Source organism: Hipposideros armiger, unplaced genomic scaffold (assembly GCF_001890085.2).
Source record: "Hipposideros armiger isolate ML-2016 unplaced genomic scaffold, ASM189008v1 scaffold_274, whole genome shotgun sequence".
Lineage (NCBI taxonomy): Eukaryota > Metazoa > Chordata > Mammalia > Chiroptera > Hipposideridae > Hipposideros > Hipposideros armiger.
In genome coordinates this window covers 849,005-870,082 of record NW_017731624.1, presented here as the reverse complement: position 1 = coordinate 870,082, position 21,078 = coordinate 849,005, and the positions used below count along the sequence as shown (strand labels likewise).

The window sequence follows — 21,078 nt, the reverse complement described above, 5'->3', positions numbered from 1 at the left end:
AACCCACTGCCACAGGGGCTGCAGCCTACGCTGTCGCCGGCGACTCACGGCAGCCCAGCTCCAGGTTGAGCTGTTGTTCAGCCTCTTAGCTGTGGAGGGCAGTGTCACTGGCCCTCATATGTGGGATCCGAACCGGGGTCCTCTGGTGTCCCAAGCCAGTTCTTAATGATCGCGCCACTCGGCCAGCCCTAGGTAGGTAATCTTTAAAATCCCTTCTAGCTTTAATGTTCTTTGATTCTCTGAAATACCTTATTTAAATAATAATATGTAAAAGTGCTTTGAAAGCAGAAGTTCCAGTGTGTGTGTGTGTGTGTGTGTGTGTGTGTGTGTGTGTGTGTGTGTGTGTAGAATTTAGAGGAAACAAAATCATATTGTTAGGTTTAACAGTTTCAGTGTAACATTGTTTGACCAAAGCCATATCTTTAATATGTGAAACATTTTTAAAAGAGTTTTAAGTTTTTTTACTATAAACGGTTATAGGAAATTTGGTAGATGTTCCGTGCTTTCTAAAATTGCTTCGTAGCATTCTGTGATTTTCATTTTCACTCTGATTTGCTTTCTTATTTCAGAAACTTGTCAAAACTGGAGAAAATAATTGGTCTCTGCCTGAACTGGTACATGCTGTGGTCCTGCTGGCACATTATCACGCTTTGGCAAGCTTTGTCTTTGGCAGTGGCATCAATCCAGAGAGAGGTCCAGAAATCTCCAATGGATTCAGGCTAATATCAGTCAACAATTTCTGCGTTTGTGACCTTGCTAATGACAACAACATAGAAAATGCATCTCTTACAGGCAACAGCTTTGGGGTCAGTTTTCTTAACTTTCTTACCTGTTTTGCCTTTAAACTTCCTTAACATTAAAAATACCCAGAGAGAATTTATTCTCCAATTAAATAAGATATTATATACTTGAAATATTTTTGCATCATTTTTGTTACTGTAAAAATTTAGCCTGAATCTGAAGTTCTGAATTATCTTAAAGAGGCTTTTAAAGCAGATAGATGTTATTACAAATCCTAGGACTAAAACAATGATGCATTCTAGTGATCATAGGCTTTTCAATGTTAGACCCTTTGGACAGCAGAGCCCAGAACAATATATTTGTGTCTGTAAGACGCTGGAACAACCAAAAAATGTACATATCTTACAACAGTAAAAAGTAGAAAATTTGAAGCTGCTTCATTTTTTAAAATAAACCATAACATAATTTAATACATACCAAATACTAGAATTCTAGATTAAATATTTCTATACTTATAAACTTTCTATGTTTATAGCTGAAGCGAAAACATCATACTTCTGAAAACGTCATATGAATTTCTTTGGAGTTAGTCAACAGCCCACTTAGGAACTTAGGAACTGTGCGCATGCTATTATGTGTACATAATAAGGTGAAATTGGGGGATGGAGACGTTTACTCAAATGATTTTTAATATTAATAACATCAGCATTATATTATTTGGCTCCAGATTGTAGATTCTCTAAGTGAGCTAGAGGCCTTAATGGAAAGAATGAAAAGGCTTCATGAAGAAAGGGAAGATGAAGATGCGTCTCAGGAAGAAATGACCACTCGTTTTGAGAAGGAGAAGAAAGAAAGTCTGTTCGTAGTCTCTGGAGATACTTTTCATTCATTTCCTCATTCAGGTGCCTTTTTTTTTTTTCTTTCGCTGTTTTTGCCTTTTAGCTGTTCTTGGAACCCTAACAGTGCACCACCCTCAGTATTTTCCACGTGGATATGTAAAAACTGATTCCATTACCACCTCCTCTTTATTTCTCCTTCGTTGCCTTGTAGATGGTATACCTGATGCTATAGATTCCTCTCTTAGGTTGGTGCATCCTTGACTATATTTTGGATCCAGTTTAGAGGAACTTCCAGCTTTGTAGTCCATCCTCTATCCTGGATAAAATGCTATTCAAAGCAGACCAGTTGCTTATAAAGTTAGATAGGAATATTTAATGTATTCCAGTTTTGTGGGTTTTTTGATGATAAGTAAAATCTCGTTTCAATAGATACAATTTTTAAAAAATATCTTTGCCTTTTCTGTGGGTGGGGAACGTGTAGGAGGATTGTTCTCACATTGCTGCTTTTCCAGATTAGTTCTAAAATTACATTGCACTTATATTTGCATTTCTTTGGAGAAATCTTTGGAATTTTATAAAAATGTATTATTTGGGTCATTTTCTTAGCTTGAATTTGGAGGAATTTATTCTGTATTAAAAGCTAGGCTTCTTTGCTCTAGTCTTAATTAAAAACACATTTTTTTACTACTCTAAGAGACTTTGAAACAGGAGGTAAGCTTTTCAATTAAGACTAAAAAAGACATTGAATACCACATAATAAATGTTATTAAAATAGCATAAACTCAACAGAAAGTTTAAACCCTTAAAAGAGGGCTTCAAAATGACTAGCCTTAAGACTGATTAGTCTCATAAATTCCGAGGGTAATTGATTTGGCCATAACTTGTTTATTAACTTTAAACATAGTATTGACCAATAGCTCTCAGAAGTTTTACCAGGAAAAAACAAGAACCCCTTTTATCATTTCCCCTGATGATCTTTTTTTATGAAAGATTTTGTGTACCAAATTGAGTATATAAGTAACAGTTTCTCAGAGCTTCTAACCAACAGGAACTCCCAAATAAGGAAACTTAGTGTTGTAGTTGCTGGTTTAATATTCATTCTACAGACGTATATTGAGTACCGCGATATTCTACAGACATATACTGAGTACCGCAGTAGTCTCAGCACTGTGGTAGGTACTGCGATTTTCAGGCTTAGACTGCCCTCTGGGAGCTCTCATTGCTGGTGGGAGAGAAAGAAATGATTACAGTATGTAGCAGAATGTGAAAGGTATATGAATGAGCCTAGAAGAGGACCCAGAACCCAGTCTTGGTGGGGGAGGAGTGTGGACAAAAAGGGTCCTAGAGGATGCCTCCCTCCAGCCGTTTGGCTCTAAGCTGTCTTAGAATCTTGACTGCAAAGGAATCAGGCAATGGCTGGGGGACAGCAGACTTGGTAGTAACAGCGTGTGGTAAACAGCATCCAAGCCTGAGCCAAGGCACGAACGATGGTAGGAAATAGGATGCTTGCTGCAGCAACAAGTGGCCCTGTGTTGTTAGAAATGTGACGAGAGGTAGCTGGTTAGATTTACAGAGGCCTCCTCATGATGTTCTTTCTAACCTTAAGGAACATGTAACCTGCCGTAGTTTGGACATTTTGAGCTAAGTTGTCTGTAAAACACCCAGTCTGGAGATGTCGAGCACAGTGCTTCTCAAACTTTCCTGTGCATGTGAGTCACCGGGGAATGTGGTTGAAATCCAGATTCTGATTCAGCCAGTCTGGGCTACGACCCGAGAGGCCCCATTGCTGGCGTTCCTCCAAGTGATACGAATGCTGCTAGTCTGCAAACCACACTTGGAGTATCAAGGGTTTAGCAGAGAGCCCGAAGATCAAGAGAGGGCTTTACGTGCAAGATAAAGTTTTGAAAGTTATCAGGCATATAATTAGGAGTTAAAATCAAAAGAGTTGATTAAAAAAACATCCAGGGAGAACAAATGGGACAAAGAAAACTAATGAGCTTAAGGTGAACCTTCTAGGTAAACCAATATTTTAAAATGTAGACACACGTATTAAGTTTAATATTATCTATTTGCTTTTAGACATTACTTTTTAGGAGCTTCTTTAAGATCACTAGAACTTGAAGGATATAACTGTTTTATTTCTTTTAGATTATATTTTAATAATGAAAATATATTTTGGATCCCAGTCTCTACCTTCTTGGACCCTTGAGCAGGGACTGCTGTCTTCTAAAGTGAATTTTGACAAGCAAGTCTTTGACCCGAGCCAAAAATTATGTTGCAATTTTAATAGGAGAGGCTGTATCATTTATAAATCATTCAAGGAAATAAATCATTTCATTACTTACTCTTAAACATTCCCAGTACTAAGTTTACTGGTCACACAAAGATAACATAGAAAAATGACTCTGTATAGTGGCTAAGTGAGTCATTTTTATAGACTTGCCATGTTTTAAAATAGAAACTAGATTTTTCCTATAAAAAAATGTATTGGTTTGACCAGTGTGATAAAGCACTCCAGATAACATGTAGCGATTCTAGAAATAGTTTTTCCAGCCTTTGAAGAAAACAAATGTTTAAAATATTCTATAGGGGTGGTATTCTGTAGCTTGGTGTAGTGTAGTGGTTAACTAGCTTTTATTGTATTTTGTTCTTCAAGGTAGAAAGGTGTTCTATTACTGTAACATAACATTTTCTGTATTATGTTAGTAGCCACCTCTTAGGGACAGAAGAATGCAGATAATGTACAAAATACTATTTCCTTTAAGTCCAGACTTTGAAATATTTGTTTAGGTAGAATTAAAATGAGAGTTTTAGATTTGTTGATCAGAGTACTAATTTTAACTTTTTTTTTAAACTCTAACTTCTTAAGATAAGTTTAGGGAAAAAATATTTGTGGTATAAGAGATTTTTGTACATTTCTTTCTAGGGACAAAATTGTCTAGAAAACAGGTTTTGATTGACTCCTAATTTAAAAATGAATAGATGGATACTATTAGTAGGATAAGTTTTACCTTATTTGCTTAGTTACTCTTTATTATTTAATTTAAAAATGTTTAAAAGTCATGTGACAACTTGAAAATATATATGAACAAAACAAAAACTAACATCAAAGTCAAAGGAACTAGCTATATCATAGTCAACTCCAGTATCGATATTTGGCAAATGAAACCACCTGGTTGTACAGTGAGGAGGGAAAGATCACTTCAAGAGAGAAACTGTTTTACAGAGTTTAGTTATCACTCACTGTTCTTGGTTTAGTTTTACTTTGCAACTCACAAAACATGTAACTTTCACAACAGCCACAGCGATCGCTACTATGTTTTACATTTTTTGCTTCATTTCTCTTGATTATTATGTGATGGACTGAATGAAGGAAAACACAACCTCATTGGTAAATGTTAAGAGAGTAAATGTTAAGAGATAATGTGTTGCAAACACCATTTATAAAGCATTTCTGTTTACCAGAAGAGTGCTGGAGCACAAGGAGACAACATAGTGGCTGTGGGATGGGCGAGGGATAGCCTGAGATTGCTCTTCAAAGAACTGAAAGTTACTTCAGAGCTTCAACTCAATTTCAGTAGCTTAATGTTTACAAGTTTTCCACATCACCTTAAACTAATCCACATTGTTTTTCTTACTGGCACTTAGTATTGACAATGGTCTTAGTAACTTACAGTTTGTTTACTTATTTCTTAAGTAGATACTTCTTTTGTGTTAATGAAACAAAGATATACTAGATAGTAAGTACATAGCACAGTACCTGGTGTATAGTAAGTACTCAACAATGCCAGTTAAGAATTATAGTTTTTTTAATATGCCATAAAATTGTTCTATTATTTATTACTTATTAAATATTTAATGTATTTCATATTCATTAAAATGCTATGGAAATATTGTTCTTTGCATGGAAGAAGCTAGTCTTTTTGTTTATTTTGAAAATTATGTGTTCTTTTCAAGAGTAGAAGGTAGTAAATAAAGGTTGTTCCTTCCCTTTTAGTGGTTGAAATAAAAAAAAAGTAATTATAGAGACTAACTTAAAAAAAGTGAGTTAAAAGAGAATCAACTTTACATCAAATTAGCATGCATTGGGCATTCACAATTTTTCAGTGGTGAATTTTTAATATTATCAAGTATGTAGAAAACTGCTGCTTTAAGATACTGTAGCCTTCTTGTATTCCTGAATGCCACTTTGATAATAATCCAATCATTGTCTCATTAGCACATTGTTTATTCCATTTGTTGTATAGCTTTTTATTTTCACGTACACAGACAAGCACACATATCTTAGGTGTAAAAGTTAATGAATTTTCACACAAAAAACAGGAACCTTCCTGTTTAACTAACACTCAAGTCCACTAAGAATAGCAATGGCACCCAAAAGTCCACTTTCCTCCCTGCTGTGTTTTTTTCCCCAGTCCTTCTCCCTAGTGCTTCTTAGGAAGCTAAAAATGAATTAATTTTCACCATGAGTACGTCCAGATGAAACACCATCTAATTTACAAAATCTATCTTAATAGTAAACTCAATTAAAGTGGTCTTTACCTTCATCTCTTCTCTTTCCCCACATCTCACTTCATCCCCAGAAAGATCAAAAGTTTAAGCTGTATACTTAAAGGCCTGTGCTATCTTCCTTTTCTAAATAAGTAAAACTAGTGTACTGATCTTTGCTACTCCTATTTAGATATTTCAACTTAGTCTGGTTTTTTTTTTTTTTGCCTGAGCAACTCCAGTTAAATGTTAAGATTGCCAGTATTTAGTGATGAAATTGTTTTCAAAACTTCGGCAGTTAATATTTTATCTAAATTTTAGCCATGTAGTCAGTATTATAACTTAGGAAATTCATGGAAAAGCTAAAGAGTGGGGGGAAATGGATTTGTTTCATTGTCCTAACTATGTACAATTTCCTTAACACTAGATTGTTCATTATTGTTCTTAGATTTTGAGGATGACATGATTATAACATCTGATGTCTCCCGATACATTGAAGACCCTGGTTTTGGGTATGAAGACTTTGCCAGACGAGGAGAAGAGCATTTGCCAACATTCCGAGCTCAGGTATGAGATGTCTTTACTTCAGAGAAACTAGAGAATAAATATTGTCGTTTTAATTGTGAAATATTGTAATGTAAATAAATGGACTTCTAAAGAAATTAATAGGTCATTTTGATCGAGTCCGTAAATCCTTTTATTTAATCTAGTTTTTGGCCTAGTCTAATTTGATGTCCCAATAGATGGATTATTATTTCAACATTTTCCCCACTAAGAAGGCAAAAGGAAACAGCCTTATTCAATTACTTGCATTATTACATGGTAATTGTATAATGTTCATACCATTTTTTGGAGAGGAGCAGGGAAGAAATCAAGTAATATGTAACATTTACAATAAAAAGGCTTTTTGTCCTAAAATCATAAACCAGTAGTTACGGGCTTAAGGGCTGCTCCTTCCCCTCCTTAGAAAAACATAGCCACAGGAGTAATGATGTGGCGCCTAAAGAGAGCGTCATTTTGAATTAAGACCAGACCCATTTGTACCTGTTTCAGGTAATCTGCTAACTGTCCATGTCACTGAGCAGGTTTGGTCACATAGGAGTAGTCCAATATCTTCTGGGGTCCTTCCAGATAAGGCACCGTTTGCGTAGTACTTGACCACAGGAAGTAACCAGTTTATCACCAACATGCCAAACCCTGGACTCCACTGAGGAAACAACATGACATTCCAATCTACAGACTGATGTGAAGGCTTCTTAGTAAAGCTACAAACTTAAAATTACATTTGAAATATCTTCACTTACTTGCTTAAGTGGTTAGATTTAATAAAAAACTAGAGTTTATTTCAATAAGGAATGCCCATTTTGTAATTGGATACATTTTATTCTTTTAGGACTATACCTGGGAAAACCATGGGTTCTCCCTGGTGAACAGACTTTATTCTGACATTGGACACCTTCTGGATGAAAAGTTTCGCATGGTATACAGTCTCACCTATAACACTATGGCCACCCACGAGGACGTGGACACAACCATGCTGCGCAGAGCTTTATTTAACTACGTTCACTGTATGTTTGGAATCAGGTATGTTCAGTGTGGAGACAGTTTCATACATTTATTTCTCTCTTTTTTTAAAGATTTTATTGGAGAATTGGGGAAGGGGAACAGCCAAATTGTTGTCCTTCAATCTCAGTTGTGGAGCGTGCAGTTAGCTCAGCTCCAAGTCCAGTTGCCATCCGGCTGCCCATCGGCAGCTCATGGCTGCTCAGCTCAAGGTGCTGTGTTCAATCTTAGTGCAGGGAGCGTAGCCCTCCATCCCATGCGGGAGTCGAACCAGAAACCTTGTTGTTAGGAGCACATGCTCTCATTAGCTGAGCCATCCTGCCACCTGTTGGCAGCTCAGCTCAGGCACAGCTCTCTGGCCCATGTGGGAATCGAACTGGCAACCCTGTTGCTCAGAGCTCATGCTCTTAACCAACTGAGCCACTCGGCCGGCCCCAGTTTCAAAATTTCTAAACGAACATTCTGACATGAGTCTTACTTCTGTCCTGTTTAGAAGCATACAGTTCTGGGGAGCAAATGTGACATGTGGACTCCTGATTTTAAAAAATTAATTCCATTTTATAGAAAAGCATTTTTCTGTGGTTAACTGTTGTGATTCTTAACATGCATATATAAATACAGTAGTAACAATTGACTAATGAGGGGGAAAATATCAGTAATCGTTGGGGATAGGATAAAATCAGACTGTTTGAGAATCCTTCCTAGAAGAGTTAGGCAGTTAAAAACCATGGATTGTGTTTCTTTAGATCACTGTAACAAATGCTAGCTTGTTTAGTTTGTCATTTATCTATCTATTTATTTTTGACGGAATGGTAATTAGGGTACAAATAAAACTAAGATAGATTCCGCCCTCATGAAGCTTACATAAGGTCACATGAGAACGCTGAAACAATACTATCAGTCAATATAAATTAATAGCCTCTAAATTTAAAAACTAAGCATTGAGAGGACAGTGAGTAAATGAGTGAATGAGACTGAATGGTCTAATCCAGAAAATTTTTTTCGGAGAATGTGCCTTTTCAAGCTGGTTTTTGAAAGCTTTTATGGAGACAGATGTGCAGAAAGAGAAAATTCCCAGTTATAATACATTCAGTTTGACACCATTCTATATCCTTTCTGATATAGTTTCAGAAAGCCTTGTGGAATGGAATTAGAATTTAATTGTTAAGCAAAGCAGTTTCTATAATTTTAGCCAAGAAAAACAAAAATTTCCTGAAAAATCAACTAATAATGAAACATTCTACCTAGAAGACACAATTATGATGGTAAACAATAACTATGCTTTTTACCCATTTACCATCCTAGACAATGTTAGCACAGAAGCACCACATTTTAAAACATAGATATTATACCTACCTATTTAAAAAAAAACAAACACCAATAGTATTTAACGCAATTGCAATAAATATTTATTATAGTCAATACAATAAATAACAGATGTTATTGTGATTATATTTGTCAGTGGGAGTCTACTAAATAAAACTTACATAAAATCCCTGAGGTATTGTTTTTTAACTAAGTGTTATGTTTGGGTTAAAAATTAACTGAAAATAGAGAACGGAAATCCGCTAGCTCCCACCACCACATTTACCCTCCTCTCGGCCTCTGTGCCCATTTACTCTGCTGGCTCTGCTCTTGTATTATGGACGAGCTGTCTATGCTTCTGTGCTCAGTGGGCACAGTCCCATCTCCTCTCATCTTCTAAAGATCCCTATTCTAGCAATCTCCCTCTCTCTTTTACAGACTCACCTTTACTCTATAGGATCTTTCCCATCGGTATATAACGGGCTCTCTCCCATGATGTTATTTCTTTCATGTTTAAAAAAAGACCCTTTCTTCATCCGGCTTTTCTCTCTGGCTATTGCCTCATTGTTCTGCTTCCATGCACCGCAAATCTCCTGAAAAAAAATTGTATTTACTTTCACCATTTTCTCATCTCCCATCTCGTGAACCCACTACAGTGTCAAGCTTTTGCTCCTCCCACGCCCACAAAACTGTTCTTGCTGAGGTTGCCAGTGACCTCTGCCTAGCTACTGACAGTGGTCAGTTCCCAGCAATCATCTTACGTGAGTCAGTAGCACTGGACACAGTGGATTACTCCTTCTTTGAAACCCTTGACTCCTACCTTAGGGCTCTGTTCTTGCTCCTTCTCCTTCTCCTGATATTTGCTCAAATGTCAAGCTCTCATAGAAGCCTTCCTGCCCAGCCTATCTAAAAATCACAGCTCCCCTCCTCCCAGCCCCCAGTTTCATTTTCTCTCCATAGCAGTTATCACCATCTGACATATTATATGGTTATCTTTTTAATTTTTCCTTTTTTCTCCGGTGGAATTTAAATTCCATGAGACCAGGAATTTTTGTCTACTTTATTCACCGAGCCTAGAAGAGTACATGGAAAATACATGGCACGTATAGGCACTCAATAAATATTTGTTCGGTGAACTAATTAATGAGCTCTTGGGTTTAATTACTGGGCAATAAATGTCTCTTTAGAAATCAGACATTTTGATTCTGTCCTTATGAAGCTGTTGTCATATTGCTCCTAGGTATGATGACTATGATTATGGAGAAGTTAATCAATTACTTGAACGAAGCCTGAAGGTTTACATTAAGACAGTAACCTGCTACCCTGAGAGAACTACCAAGCGCATGTATGACAGTTACTGGCATCAGTTCAAACACTCAGAAAAGGTATGTTTCCTGACTGAACATTACCCCATAGATATAAGAAGTAATGATTATGAAAAATTGTACATGAAACTATGAATAAATTAATGCCATTGAAGAAATGGAAGTGGCATCAGCTAGCCATCTGTTTGTTTTTTTTAATGTTTTTAAATTCTGGTTTATTGAACATTAACTATATTTTGATTGTATGTTTTTCCCAATGTGGTGTATAAAGTAAACATTAGCATTGGCCTTTGAAAAATTGAATCTGAATATGGATATTTAAAAAATATATTTGGGAAACTAAACTATCATTCTAACAATTAATAAAAATCAAACCTACTGGGATATTGTATGTGTAATTGTATCTTGGCCCAGAAGGCGTATCCATTTAGAGATTGTTAACTGTAGCCATTAGAGTTAACCTATTAGAACAACAGTTTCTCATTCCAATTTGATAATTTAGTATTTTGACAATGTAATGCAGGACCTTTGTGCCAAACATATTATAAGAAGATTTCTTTGGATACAGAGGCATCTTCATTTCCAAATGTGAATAGGAAAATCCTTTTAGGGTCCTAACATTCCCTAAATAACTGTATGACCTTGACAGAGAATGTTATGGCCTTGATAACTGATAGATTTTTTTTTTTTAAGTCTTAGAGCCAATCACACATCAAATAAATACCCATTTTACCTCCAGCATCCCTCCTTGATGGATCTTTATGCCCTATTTATATGATTGCAGTAGATTTTCTTCTTTTACTAAGTGATATATAGAAATTCTCTTTACTCATCAAGAGAACATATCTAACCTATAGAAAGTTATCAAAATAATGTAAATATATCACAACATATTTCTTTATAATAAATTTTGAAAATACATGGGTATTCATTTATAATAACCTATTAGCAGAGAAGTGTCCCCCCGATACTTAGGCTCTTGTACACAGTTATATCTAAAAGACTCTTAAGGAAGCTACGCATATCTGCCAAGTAGCAGACACTAATTACAAACTGCTATAAGCTTCAATTTTTCACTTCAGTATCTTTCAAGTGAACAGTAAGAAATGTTTCTAAAAGCTTTCCAAGGAATAAGCATAGGCTATAAAAAATGTAGGGATGATTTTTTTTAGCCATATAAAATTTTACAACTGGAAGAAAGTACTCGTATAATTTGTAGAAAAAATTGTTCTTTATAAAAATTAGTTTTATTTTATAACCCAAGAGACTGATTGGCTTTACATAGCATATATTTTCACAAAATCATTGGAATTGTTAAGACTTTGGGGGTCGTTTTGAGTGCTTATGCTTACAACAGCCATTTTTTATAAACACAGTTTTCTTAGGAGCTTTACATCATCTGCACACATAAATAGGCTCAGGCATGTGTGTCTGTGCATACAAGCAAAGCCTTTGTAAATGTCTGCTACCTGGAAAAAAAACTTCAGGTTTTTTCAGTTGTTTATGATGGTCATTAAATTGATACCATTTTCATTTCTAGGTTCACGTAAATTTACTTCTAATGGAAGCACGGATGCAAGCTGAACTTCTGTATGCTCTTCGTGCCATAACTCGATATTTGACCTGAAGCATCCATCTCCCAGGGAAAATGTCAAATATGTGTAAAGACCTTTTCACATAAGATATACATCTGAAGCTGTTTGTGATGTAGCATCAAAAATTATTCAATTCTCTAGTGTCAAAGTTTAGCCGTTCTTTTGGGCGGCTGTCATGTGCAATGATGTGTTTTCTTTTTCTTGATGCTTAACATTACTAACAACTGCAAGAATAATACTGAGGAGCACTACTTTACATTGTTTCTAGTTGGGTTTTAGAAACTGATCATACATCATGAACCTGGTTTGTTAATGCTTAACTTCAGCGCTTTTGGGTTTGTGTGTATTTTTTTTTCTCCTCCCCCGCCCCCCCCCCCTTTTTTTTTGTTCAATAAGGAAAAGCGCTTACAATCTACTCAAGCAGTTCTTTTCCGATCTTGGAATTCAGCAAAGAATGACCTCCTCTGGCCATTCTCCACTTTCCATGTTGCGTCCTAAATCTGGTAGAGGAAAAGCATGCGCTGTTGAACTAAGCTGCTCACAGGACACATACCTGTGTCCCTAGGAGATTACTTGTCAGGCACTGTTTGGATTTGTTTGTTTGTTTGTTTGTTTTTGTTTTTCTTACTGCTATTGGCGATAACGTGAAATGTGATACAGCCATTGTCCATAATTTAATGTGAAGTTAATCATGATGAATTCTATAGCATGCTACTGAAATGCCAAATTCAGCTCTTTTCTTTCTCTTCTGAAACAGAAGTTTCAGTTTTCCATATCAGGTGTACATATTAAAAGTGGAATTATGCACAATCCTTTCTATCACTGACAGCCATCCTCAGTCATCTTAAATACTCAGTGCTCACAGTGCTGCTCACAGCTCATTTCGTCGGCACATAAACCTGCACCCACACAAGACTGACCAAAAAGTTTCTTTGCACATTTTTCTTTTCTCATAGTGTTTTCTATATGGCGGTAAACAGAGGAAGGTTAAAATACCTATTTTTTTTTCCTGCTAGGCTTTTAGAACTTATTTTCCATGATTTTTCTTATAATAGGTTAAACAATTTATTATTCAAAGGTAAAAATTGTGTTTCTATGCATTAACGTGATTGGACAGCAACAAAAGAAAGAGTGCAATATGTTAAAAAAAATACTCAACTAAACTTTCCATTATGTCACTGCAGAAGTGTCCTTTAAAACAGAGCCATAAAGAAATTTGGTTCAGATTTCTTTATTGCACAAGGCTTTTTGCCTTCCTGGGGTTGAACAGTTTTCCTTTCATAATGCCAAAGCATCCCCTTCCCCAGAAAGATCTCTTTGGACGACTGGTTAAAAAAAGATATCAAGTCTTAGGGGAGGAATATAAGCATCCAAAAAGTCACATTTTTGCATTGGTTTATGTTGCTTAATTAGACTATCTTCTCAGAGCACAACATTATGTGTTTACAGCTTTAATTTGTATTTTGTTAATGAACCAGTGAAGTGCCTAAAGAGATGCTTACAACTATCCAGTAGGACACGACTGCACAGCTAAACACTTTTTGGTTAATTCACGGTGACTTGAAATGTACACCAACATGCTAATCTTTTTAAAACAGATCCATCTTGTCATAGTAAATAATATAGTTAAAATTTTTCATTAAAGTTCCCACAAAGATTTCAGTTTAGACTGACTGACTTTTGTTATATAGGACTTAAACTTTTTTTCTCTCGTGAAAAAATTGTAGACTCGTTTTTTGTTAAATCATTTCCCCCTTCCATTTATCATCCTTTTCTGGTACAGTACATTAGGTTGCTTTCTTTTAGATTGTGTTCCAGATAAGAAAATAGAAAGATGACTGTACACCTATTAACAGAAGGCAGTTCTGCGTTCCTGGATTCCAGGATCTTGTTTGGACACTTCCATGTGAGGAAAAAATGACTAATATTTTTAAGACAGGGTGGTTTATTTAAAGAGATTATTCAAAGAACTAGTGCCAGGTCTCTTCTGTTTTGTTTATTGATATATGTTGATTTTATTCAGTATCACATTATATAGATATATATTAACTACAAAGAAAGTATTTAGGAGAATGGCAAAACCCAGATGACAACACAAATATCCATTTAACTTCCCTAACTTTAGAGCTTTCAAGTTGAGGATATCTTTTAAGCTTGACTTTTTTTTTTTTTTTTTACTAGAATTCTTTCAGTTAATAGCCCTATATTTTTGTGCAAGTGACCTGTATTACAGGATGAAAATAATTTTTATATATTGAAAAGGAGGAGAAATTCTCACAGAACACCATATGAGCTTTAGACCAAAAGGGGAAACAAAATTTAAATAACTGAAATGGCCACTTACTTTTTGGGTTTTTTCCCCCCAGTAATGTATGTAGTTGGAGTTTGGGTTATGGAAATATTAGTGCCTTTACTAGATCTCTTTCCTAGCAAAGTTTCTTTTTAACTCAGCATTGATCTATCTCATCAATAATCAGGAAAATAAGTTGACTTGGAACTATAGACAAAAACAAAACAATATACTGATGAACCTCAGTGAACCAGTCTAGAAAAATTGACTCGTGGAGGTGCTAATGCACCTACTCAGATGCGGCATGCACAGCATTCCGGGTTGTGAATTCCATTTTACAATGAGTTTGCTGTGACCTTTATCTAATGCAAACTTGAAATTCTGATGCGGTTTTCCAGGGTGGTATTTTTTCAGAGTATTGAATTTACTATGTAGTAATTTATAGTATAGCTTTTTATATTAAAATGTGATATTTTTAAAAGAGCTATCTGGTTCAATTGGTGAAATGATGTGATTATACGATATACTATCCTACACCTTGGGCTCACATTGTGCCAAACTTAGATGTGCAAGTGTACGTGGAAAAAAAGCACATGTGAATGTGAATTCTCTAACTTCGTTGCTTCTTACGTTGAAATTAGTCTAGTCATCCACTGATGTGTATGCTTGATTGATGTCTATTTACTTTTGAATTTCAAGTTTTCCAGCTTCAGTTGTGATTCCCAATTTCTCAGATCACCTTAAGAACTATCAAAATACTCTCCCATCTGAAAGTAAATCTGTTCTTTAATCTGATGCCTTGACTATGGGAGTGCCAGGCAGCTGCCTCATTGGACCCTTCAGATTAGGCCTCCTCAGATGGATTCTTGGTAATTAGAGGAAAACAGGCTTTTTGAGACGGGACTACTGACGACCTTCTTCACCTCTTTGAGCTAAGTATGTTGTCTCAGTCTCAGGAAGAATCTTTGTCCCATTTGGGGTACTTTTTGAAATAAAAGATGGCTAATGTGAAATCTGGGGCATGACCTTGGCCTCTAATTATGGCTTTAAACCCAAATAATGGCCGAGCATCACAGGACTGTTTTAGAACAGAGAACTCCATGTGAGCTTTATATCAAAATCATATTTGAACCAGAACCCCTATTTTAATTGTGTTATAACGTCGCCTAAAGATTTTAAATGCTTCTTAAAAAACAATTAACATTATTCCAGAGCATCTTTTTCCTTTTCCACCTTACAGAGTTTTTTAGATTTTTATGCTGCAGCAAAATAGAATTACCAGCAAACAATTAAAGATCTGTACTTAAAAATAGTTCACTACTTTAGTGCAGAGTGCATGCATGTATGATGGTAAGATTCTTTTAAACTCTAAAGACAATTCATCAGGGAAAAAAAAATAAATTTCAGTGCATGTTATAAAAATGATTTGCACTGTGCTACTCAAATGAAGTTTTTGTTTTGTTTCATGTTGTATTTTAAAGACAATTTTAAATCATTTCTCTGGAAAGTAAGACCTTAAACTCTTATCTAATAGGACCTTTTCTTTTATGCAAATAGTTGGTCTTGCATGGAGTAAAATTATGCAACAATAATGTTATATAAATAGTACATGAAATTTTCTTAGTAGTATAATTCAACAGCAAACTGAAAGACGGGGCTCTTCTGTTCAGATCGAGTTTTAAGTTACCTAATGTGTATAATCAGAATCTGTTCTAGGTGGCCGTCATCATAAACTGTGTTTCCCTATAATATTCCTCTGGAGACTGAGAATCAAAGTAGTCTTTCCTCAAAGCTGTACTGTAACATGAATGTATTCATCTCAGTCAACAGAACTTAAATGCCCCCTGTATGCAGAGCTTGTTTCCATGTTAATTTGGCTTAGTTAGCAGTGTCTGCTCAGGTGAGACCTAGAACAAAAATAGCTGGGGTGACATGGATCAGAGAGGTAGAGGTCTATGTTAAGGCAGAGCCCGGTGAGGAAGGAAAAGGTTTTCAAAGACCACATGGAACATAATTCCAAGAGTGTGGCTGTCCTCAGCATTGTACACCCAACATGAGGGAACGTTTTCCATGTGGGATCTCCTGTCTGCATTCAGTCCACCCGCCCCACTTGCTTTCTCTTCCTCCAAGTGCCTCAACCTCTCCGTGCTCGCTCTCCTCCCATCTCTCAGCCCATCTTGCTCTGAATGCCTTCTCACAATCCAGATCAAACATCACCAGCCACCTGCTGATAGTCACCAGCATTTACTTTTCTGAGTCATTTTTTTTCTCCATTCATTAAGAAGATGACTTTGTCCCAACTCTCTCTAAATCCCTCTACCATCCAGCTATGTTTTGGCCAACCTTTGCCCAAGACACCCTACCAGATATTACGCAGCACCAGTGTGATCCTGTCCATCCTAGACTGTTTGACCCTTTCCCAGCTGCCAAAATATCTTGCTCTCCTCTACCTCATCCCCAAAGAGCCTATAAATTTAGAGTATCCAACCTTTTCATGGATTCACTCTCTGTTGTTCAGTAATACTACTTCCATGTTTTAAATAAATCATAGAAGATTTTTGCCTTCTATAAAAGTAGGAATATTTATATTTATACATGATACAGAAATTGAACTATTTCTACCATTGCAGAATTTAGCATTTAGCAGGATTTTACAGTGATTGAATTGCCATTCTAACCTGGATCTGTATTAGGTAATAAATACTGGTATTAGTCCAAGTTATTTGAATGTAAAGTTAAAATTCTCCAGCAGTCCAGATTGATCTGTAATCCTTCAGTGGAACAGGAAACTTCTGGCATACAAATGAGAGGTGTTTCAGACATTTGTTTTATTGGTGGTATTTGGGCCTCAAAACACATTTCTAATAGGAGGATATAGGACAGCGTGTGTTTAGGTGGTCCTGTTGGATCACAGAAGCCCATTTGATTATAGCATATTTAAAATACCACAAAATTGGCTATATAAGGGCTTCATCAGGCTTTCCTGGGTTAGACTAAGCTTCTCACCACCAAGTCTACCCTATTCTCATGGGGGGAAATGTAATGTGGGATTAAAAGGGAATGCATTGACTTTGTAGTCTTTATTCCCCTGGCTGCACTTCAGGTAGATCAGACAGTATGACTGAGGAACAGGAAATGTGCAGAGGAAGAAGCAACAACATTCTTCCTCTACAGCCAGTGTGAGTCCCTGTAATTCATAGATAGAAACTCTTGTCAGGTTTTTAACGTGGGGCGTGTTTATCTATAGGTGGTCTGACCTGAAGAGGAGGCACCCTGATTGGAAGTAGAGATTATTATGATCTATGATGGTATCTGGATGCTCTCCACTCCCATTCAGGAACAGCTCAGCCCCACAGCAGAGCCTAGTAAATGCCTTTAAGGGCCCAGGAATGAATCAATGCCTAGTTACGAAATGAGACTTAATAATGGAGACTGAAGCAATCATTTTTATGAAATCATATGTCATGAAGTATTTATTCTAGCTTTAAATTCATCATGGCTGCACCACCATGAAGTACAGAATTGAACAAGGAGAAATATGGGGTGGGAGAAGAATGAATAGCTGATTCTTTTCGATGCTTGTGGAAATCTTTCAAATAATGAAATACATCCTATCAAATAGCCTTGAGAACAAACACTCCGTTTTACAGCTCATAGGACAACAGTAAACTCTCTAAATATGATAAATACAATTTTTGGTATGTAAGTTTGCTAAAACAGCTTATTTTCTTGCACCCCTCAATTTAACCTCTTACAAATGAATGTATAATTCTGACAGAATATCAAAGGGAGAGAGGCTGTCTGGTCTTTAATGCTAAAATAATCTTCCTGAATCCTACGTAGCTAAGTACATGCATTCCAACACCAAACGAAATGGATTATACATCTCTTTCTTAATCAGTCTTATGAATTTTCAACTGACTCCCAAATCTGATAAGGAAAGATCAAAAGATAGAATACAGGAAACATCAGGGTAGCCAAGGAGCTTCCTTTGTAATGTTGAGACTATTTTCTCCTTTCTGAAGTTCACTGGTTCTCTAAAATAAAAGGAAAGAGCTAAATGGTACCCTTGTTCATCAAGGAAAGTGACCCAAACTCTGTATCTAGTGCAGATATTTCCTTTGCATTCATATATCTTCCCTGGAAAGAAAATACAATTTTGCCCTTCCTCTTTCTCCTCACATTTACTCTTTTCAACCTGAGATCAGATAGACACAGAAAGCAAACCCCAAGCCAGTTTGGCATCTTCTCCGTGCTAGTAGAATAGTCATATTCACATGCACCGTCTGAGCAAGGGAAAAAACGAACCCTGCCAGGTTGACTTGGAACATGGCCTTGCTACTTGGATTAGCTCCTTCAAACCTGAAAATAACTTTCCTGGTCGTAGAAGAACTGGATGTATCCTTTAGCTTATGAAATAGGATTTGAACTTGAAATCTCTTTTTTTTTTTTAAATCCTGATTTTGCAGGGCAGCTACATAATGAATGTATATATTAAGACTTTGTAGCTGAATTGCACATTAAATCAGATTGCCAACTTCTTGACTTTCAATTTTAGACTTCATTTTATCCTTAAGTTGTGAGCGATGTATGTAGCATGCTGTGAAATGTCTATTATAGTTCTTTAATTCATCAGTATTAATACAGAATTATCTTTTGCGTTCCTTGGTACTTTTTATTCAATGTAATCAGAAGCTGTGATGTTTTGCCTTTGTAGTCCTGTGCTTTGTTACTGTAACTTTTTTTTTTTTACGAAGCACGTGACTTTGGACTAATGTGAGACGGATGACGTGATCTTTAAGACTGCTATATATATTTATATATCAGTCTCTTACTATATAAGGTTTTCAATTAGAATAAGCTTTTATCAAATAGATCATTGATGCAATTTAGGATTTACACAATTTTCATTGTCAAACGGCGGTCTTATATTTATAGTTTCAATTCTGAAAATAGCAAACTTGATAAACAGCCACTTTAAACTTATTCTGGCAAACCAGACCCTGCTGTAGATATAGTCTAAGGTAGTTAACCATATAAGCCTTTTCAACTAGTATGCTCTCTACATGAGTCAACAGTTAAGGAGATTGTAGAACCCATGAAAGCTTTTTATATGTATAACTAGGTTTTATTTTTCTTATGTTGCTGATTTTACAATTCTGACTAAAGCTGACCTGAATGGATCAGTTTATGTGTAATATTCTAGTGTTCTAATGCCTTTTTTTTTTTTTTTTTGGCGATGGGTAATATTATTTGAACAGATGCAGAAGGAACTGTTAGTGAGTCAAGACAAACACATTTGAAATAAAGGAACTGTGTATTAACATGTTAACAATTCATAACTGCACTTTTTACGACATTTTGAAAATCTATTTATAGGTACAGAACAATGGGTTTTGTTAAAACTGTATCACATTTATACTTGCAGAAATTTATTTCATTGTTATTAGTAGGAATTTTATTGGTTCAATAAAATTGGCAAAACTGAACCCCGATCATTTGCTTTTATATATATATACACGTATTTATATTTACATTGGCGTAGCATTCTTGCCCAGGTTTGTTTCTGCTTGATTATTGAGCCATGCATTCTAGAAGACATCAGAATTGTAGGAGTCATTTCTTTCCCCTTATTTCTCCCTGAGCCACAGTTTTCTCATGACATGTCTTATAATCACTCAATATTGTATTAGTAGAATATCCCAATAATGTAAGTTGGGTAAAATCTATATTGCTACCTTTTAAAATATCAGTTGTGATCTCAGCAAGAGTCAAATTAATTTCAGTATTATCTCGTTATCAAAATAATAAAGTAGAATGAGGAAAGGGATTGAACATGGGATTGGAGCTTGCATTTGAAGCCTATTTTTTTTTTCCACATTTTACTAGCTTTGTGACCTTTGAAGTAATCCAATCTCTCTGAACCTTGATTTCCACACTGCAGTTTGAGGGGACTGATACCCACTTGAGATGGTTGGTTGAGAATTTGGTGAAGTGTAATAATGTATTTGAAATATACAGGACAGTGCTGAGCTTGAATGGATAAATGAGAAAGCTGGGGAGAGGTAGGAAGGAGCATTGTTGGGAGGGAGAGTCCAGCCGTGTGCAATGTGGAATGACAGTAAAAGACTCCCAAATACCAATGTAAAATGGACTTTGGAAAGCTATAGAGAGAGGATGTGTAACCTCTTCATGCATGGTTTTCCCAGGAAAATTCTAACCTTTCATTTCTCTTAACTCGCTGATTACATAAAAATTCATGTCAAGGGCAGAGCTCTTGCTGCCTAGAGTCTGTATTTTTCAATACATACAGCCTCTGAGGAAGAGAAAGAACAGGGCACATCAGACCAAATGCAGCCAATTACCAAGCCCTTCCACAAGTTCTCCCCCCAATTCAAAATCCCGCTTTTTGACACTAGTTCCTTATGAATTTATGAACAATTTTGAGTCATTTTTTTAAATTTAAAAAAATATTTTTTTATTGGAGAACAGCCATGGCCGTTGGTTACACATTGCTTTCATGCTACAATGGCATAGTTGACTTTTTTTAGGGAGGGCGTAGCTCACAGTGGCCCATGCAAGGATTGAACGGGCAACCTTGGTGTCATCAGCACCATGCTCTAACCAACTGAGCTAACCGGTCACCCCGAGTCATTTTTAAAAGTAAAATAAAACTCCATGTCTATATGTGTGCTTGGCTCTTTCACACACATGATCTCATATAATCCTCACAATAACTTTGTAAAGAACTGGTGGCATTTCACAGATGAGGAAATGGAGTCTTAGCTTTGCTTGCCTGAGCTGGCACCTACAGTCAGCACAATGAGGATCTGTACTCAGATCTTTCTGATACTACTTTTTATAGTGAACTTCATTACCTGAATGCAGCCTAAGTTTCTTGTTTAGTAGCATAAATGGCCATGCTATCCACA

General features: G+C 36.1%; 1 protein-coding gene and 1 long non-coding RNA gene across 3 annotated transcripts in view; one reads left to right on the top strand and one right to left on the bottom strand.

Moving 5' to 3' along the window:
• SESN3 (sestrin 3) overlaps positions 1–19,639 on the top strand; it is a 64,889-nt gene extending 45,250 nt beyond the window's left edge. For both annotated transcript variants that reach the window (XM_019657128.1, XM_019657129.1), the window contains 6 exons: positions 570–806; positions 1,469–1,643; positions 6,517–6,635; positions 7,462–7,652; positions 10,177–10,321; positions 11,802–19,639. In XM_019657128.1, coding sequence (XP_019512673.1) covers positions 570–806; positions 1,469–1,643; positions 6,517–6,635; positions 7,462–7,652; positions 10,177–10,321; positions 11,802–11,888 — 954 coding nt within the window. In that variant the 3' untranslated portion in view covers positions 11,889–19,639. The remainder of the gene's footprint in view (positions 1–569; positions 807–1,468; positions 1,644–6,516; positions 6,636–7,461; positions 7,653–10,176; positions 10,322–11,801) is intronic.
• LOC109390543 (uncharacterized) overlaps positions 9,144–21,078 on the bottom strand; it is a 29,399-nt gene continuing 17,464 nt past the window's right edge. Inside the window, exon 4 of the long non-coding RNA XR_002125600.1 lies at positions 9,144–9,529. This is a non-coding gene — a long non-coding RNA (uncharacterized LOC109390543). The remainder of the gene's footprint in view (positions 9,530–21,078) is intronic.